This window comes from Arvicola amphibius, chromosome 10 (genome assembly GCF_903992535.2).
Source record: "Arvicola amphibius chromosome 10, mArvAmp1.2, whole genome shotgun sequence".
Classification (NCBI taxonomy): domain Eukaryota; kingdom Metazoa; phylum Chordata; class Mammalia; order Rodentia; family Cricetidae; genus Arvicola; species Arvicola amphibius.
In genome coordinates this window covers 113,965,315-113,968,993 of record NC_052056.1, presented here as the reverse complement: position 1 = coordinate 113,968,993, position 3,679 = coordinate 113,965,315, and the positions used below count along the sequence as shown (strand labels likewise).

At 41.0% G+C, this 3,679-nt stretch overlaps 1 protein-coding gene across 1 annotated transcript; it reads right to left on the bottom strand.

The window, feature by feature from the left end:
- Window positions 1-3,142: 3,142 nt before the first annotated feature.
- LOC119825611 (protein transport protein Sec61 subunit gamma) lies at window positions 3,143-3,407 on the bottom strand. The gene has a single exon (XM_038346597.1). It carries the CDS (start codon window positions 3,375-3,377, stop codon window positions 3,171-3,173), a length of 207 nt encoding a protein of 68 aa, XP_038202525.1. The 5' UTR covers window positions 3,378-3,407; the 3' UTR covers window positions 3,143-3,170.
- Window positions 3,408-3,679: the final 272 nt, after the last annotated feature.

The following is a 3,679-nucleotide window of genomic DNA, read 5'->3' as shown; positions in this document are numbered from 1 at the left end:
GTCCTGGAACTAGCTCTTGTAGACCAGGCTGGTCTCGAACTCACAGAGATCCGCCTGCCTCTGCCTCCCGAGTGCTGGGATTAAAGGCGTGCGCCACCGCCGCCCAGCTGGCCATAATGTTTTAACAGAGCAATAGAAACTCTAACTCTGTGGTAAGTCCCCTTTTCTGAAGACACCACACATCGTTCTTACAGGACAAAGAAAAATCAAGTTGGAGCCAAACTGAAAACAGCCTCTTTGCTGGCTCATGTTCAGAGTGCCAAAAAGGCTATACAGGCTGCCAGGAGAGAAAATTCGTCAGTTGCCTCACCCATATAACCTATTCTTGCTACAATAGTGATCTCACAGGTAGGCTATGCTCACTGGTGCAATAATGGCATGACTCTATTGGAAGTAACCAACTGCTTTGTTTTTGGAGACTTTCTCCATGAAGGAGTATACATCTAGCACTATAAAACTGTCCAAAAGCCTATAGCTGCAAAAGTAGGGAGATCATGGGAACAAGGGGAAAAAATATCACCATTGTCTCCCTATGTGGATATGTTATGAAAATTCATTTCAAATATTTAAATTTACATCCCTAGATATGTGTTGCTTTCAGTCTAGGTGAGAGAAGTTCCTTTCTGAGGATGGTGACAGTTAATGAAGAGACTCATATCTGGTTAACACCCTGATAAAATGTGACTGCTAAGAGTTTAGCCTGAGATGGTACATCTATATCACTCCCTGGAAGGTCTAGAAAATATCACATATAATATACAGAAAGATTGTAAGAGCTAGAGGCGGGAAAAGGGTGCTATGAAACTCCTTTGGTTATAACACGGCCATTGAACTGATAAATACACAGCAGCAATGGTTATGAGCACAGACTGGGCATTTTCACCTTTACATCATGTGAAAAGGAGGTACCCATGAGGCTCTACTCTTTCCCGAGAAGCCATTGACTGCTAAGTGTTGTTATGGCATGGGGGGGGGTTCCTTTTATTCAGTGTGTACACAGTATAGCCACTTGAGGACTTATTGGGAAGAAATAGAGGGAAAGGAAGTGAAATAACAAAGCTTAATGGAGGGTGACTGTAATCATACACTGTATATGAAATTATAAAAAAAATTAAGGAGGCCAGCATGGTGGCAAACGCCTTTAATCCCAGAATTTAGGAGGCAGATCTCTGTGAGTTCGAGGTCAACCTGGTCTGTGAAGTGAGCTCCAGGACAGCAAGGGCTACACAGAGAAACCCTGTCTCGAAAACAAACAAACAAATAAATAAACAAATAATTTAAAAGTAAGGAAATAAAGTAGAAATTAAACACAAGAGCATACAGAAGAAAAGTTCAGAATATTATACAGAGCACAAAAGTGACAGAATAACAGAGAATGGCAGGAAAGAAACCAATCATGCCCAATACAGCAGACCTGCAAATATCAGTGTTGTACCTATGAGTTAGACAGCCAGCCAGAACAACAAACAAAACCACACAGAGAAAAAAAGCCAAACCCTTTTCAAATTATAACCTTCAATTTTTATGGCCTTATCTCACCAATTAAAATAAACAAATTTAAGGATTAGATTAGAAAAACATAATCTAATTATCTTTTTTCAAGAAAAACATCTATCTTGGAAAGACATCCACAAGCTAAGGGTCTAATCTAGAAGTCAAACTACTTTGCAAACCAGAAAGCACAAATAATCTTTTGTAGCATCTCTTAGATCTGATGAAGTAGCCATCAAAGCAAAACTAATCAGAAGTGATAGAGAGGGGCACGATATTTTGATAAAAAGGAACCAGTTCACCAATGGGAAATGATTGTAAATATTCATGAACCAAATATTGGGGCCTTCAGACATATAATGTAGACATGATAAGGTATAAAATCCTGTATAGGTCTAGCTACAACTTAATAAAATTTATATATCCCACTCTCACAGCTACATGATGCTCCAAATTCAAAAAATCAACAAAACACCCTCAGAGTTAAATTATTCAATAAGTCAATTGGGCTTTATAAATGTCTACAGAATGTTCTACCTAGTGGATATAGATTACACATTCTTCTCAGCGGTGCACCAGACCATCTTGAAAATGAGCAAATTATAGGAAACAAAGCAAACCTTAGTAAATAAAAAAAAGGAAGGAGAGGGCTGGAGAGATGCTCAGTGGTTAAGAGCAGTGGCTGCTCTTCCAGAGGTCCTGAGTTCAATTCCCAGCAACCACATGGTGACTCACAACCATCTATAATGAGATCTGGTGCCCTCTTCTGGCCTGCAGTCATACATGGAGGCAGAATGTTGTATACATAATAAATAAATAAATCTAAGAAAGAGAGAGAGAGAGAGAGAGAGAGAGAGAGAGAGAGAGAGAGAGAGAGAGAGAGAGAGAGAGAGAAAGATGATAGACCCAAAGAAAATAATGTCCTGCATCCTATCAGAGCATAGTGGGTTAAAATTAGAAATCATAGCAAAACTAACCAGAAACAGAAATGGTCGGAGACCATCTCAGTTAGGGTTACTATTGCTGTGATGAAACACACCATGACCTAAAGCAAGTTGGCAGGAGGGAAGGGTTTGTTCAGCTTACCCTTCCACATTGTATTTCGTCACTGAAGGAAGCCAGGACAAGAACTCAAACAAGGCAGGAACCTGGAAGCAGTAGCTGACACAGATGCCATGGACGGGTGCTGCTTACTAGCTTACTCTTCATGGCTTGCTCAGCCTGCTTTCTTATAGAACCCAGGGCCACCAGCCCAGGGATGGCCCTATCCGCAATGGACTGGGCCCTCCCCTATCTATCACCAATTAAGAAAATGCCCTACAGGCTGACCCACAGCCCCATCTTATACTCAATTCTTATTCTTCCTCTCGGATGACTATGGTTTGTGTCAAGCTGACATAAATACAGCCAGCACGGAGACTGAACAATACTTTTAGGAATGACCAATGAGTCACTGAAGAACTCAGAGGAAACTAAACTCTAGAATAAAAAGAACTTCTTTTTTTTTTTTAAATGTTTGTCATGGGAAAAATGTTTATTTTGAAACTTTTTTAGTTTAGAAATACAAAACCTCTTGGGGAGAGGAAAAGGAGAGAAAAACACAAAGTATACAGGCAACTTTTTACTTCATAAGCTTCTCACATCCTCATTTGCTCCTAATTCCAGCGAAGAGAAAGCACTCAGCCACCCACAATAATGTTATTAATAGGGATATGGATCAGTTTCACAAAGAAGCCAATGAATCCCATGATAGCAAATCCTATGGCTGTGGCCATGGCAATCTTCTGGAATTCTTTTCTGTCAGGCTTGGTGCATCTTTTAACCAGCCGAATTGAGTCCTTTACGAACTGCCGACTTGGCTCAACAAACTGCATTACCTGATCCATGACTGATTGCGGGATGGCGGCTTGAGGAGGTAGAGACACGTAGCTTAGGCTAAAAAGAACTTCTTGCTAGGCGGTGGTGGCACGTGCCTTTAATCCCAGCACTTGGGAGGCAGAAGCAGGCAGATCTCTGAGTTCGAGGCCAGCCTGATATATAAGAGCTAGTTCCAGGCAGCTAGGACTGTCACACAGAGAAACCCTTGTATTGAAAAACTAAAAGAAGAAGAGAAAAAGAGAGAGAGAGAGAGAGAGAGAGAGAGAGAGAGAGAGAGAGAGAGAGAGAGAGAGAGAGAGAGAGAACTTTT

Coding starts and splice junctions, on each gene's coding strand:
- LOC119825611 (XM_038346597.1), bottom strand. CDS start 3,377: ATGGATCAGGTAATGCAGTTTGTTGAGCCAAGTCGGCAGTTCGTAAAG.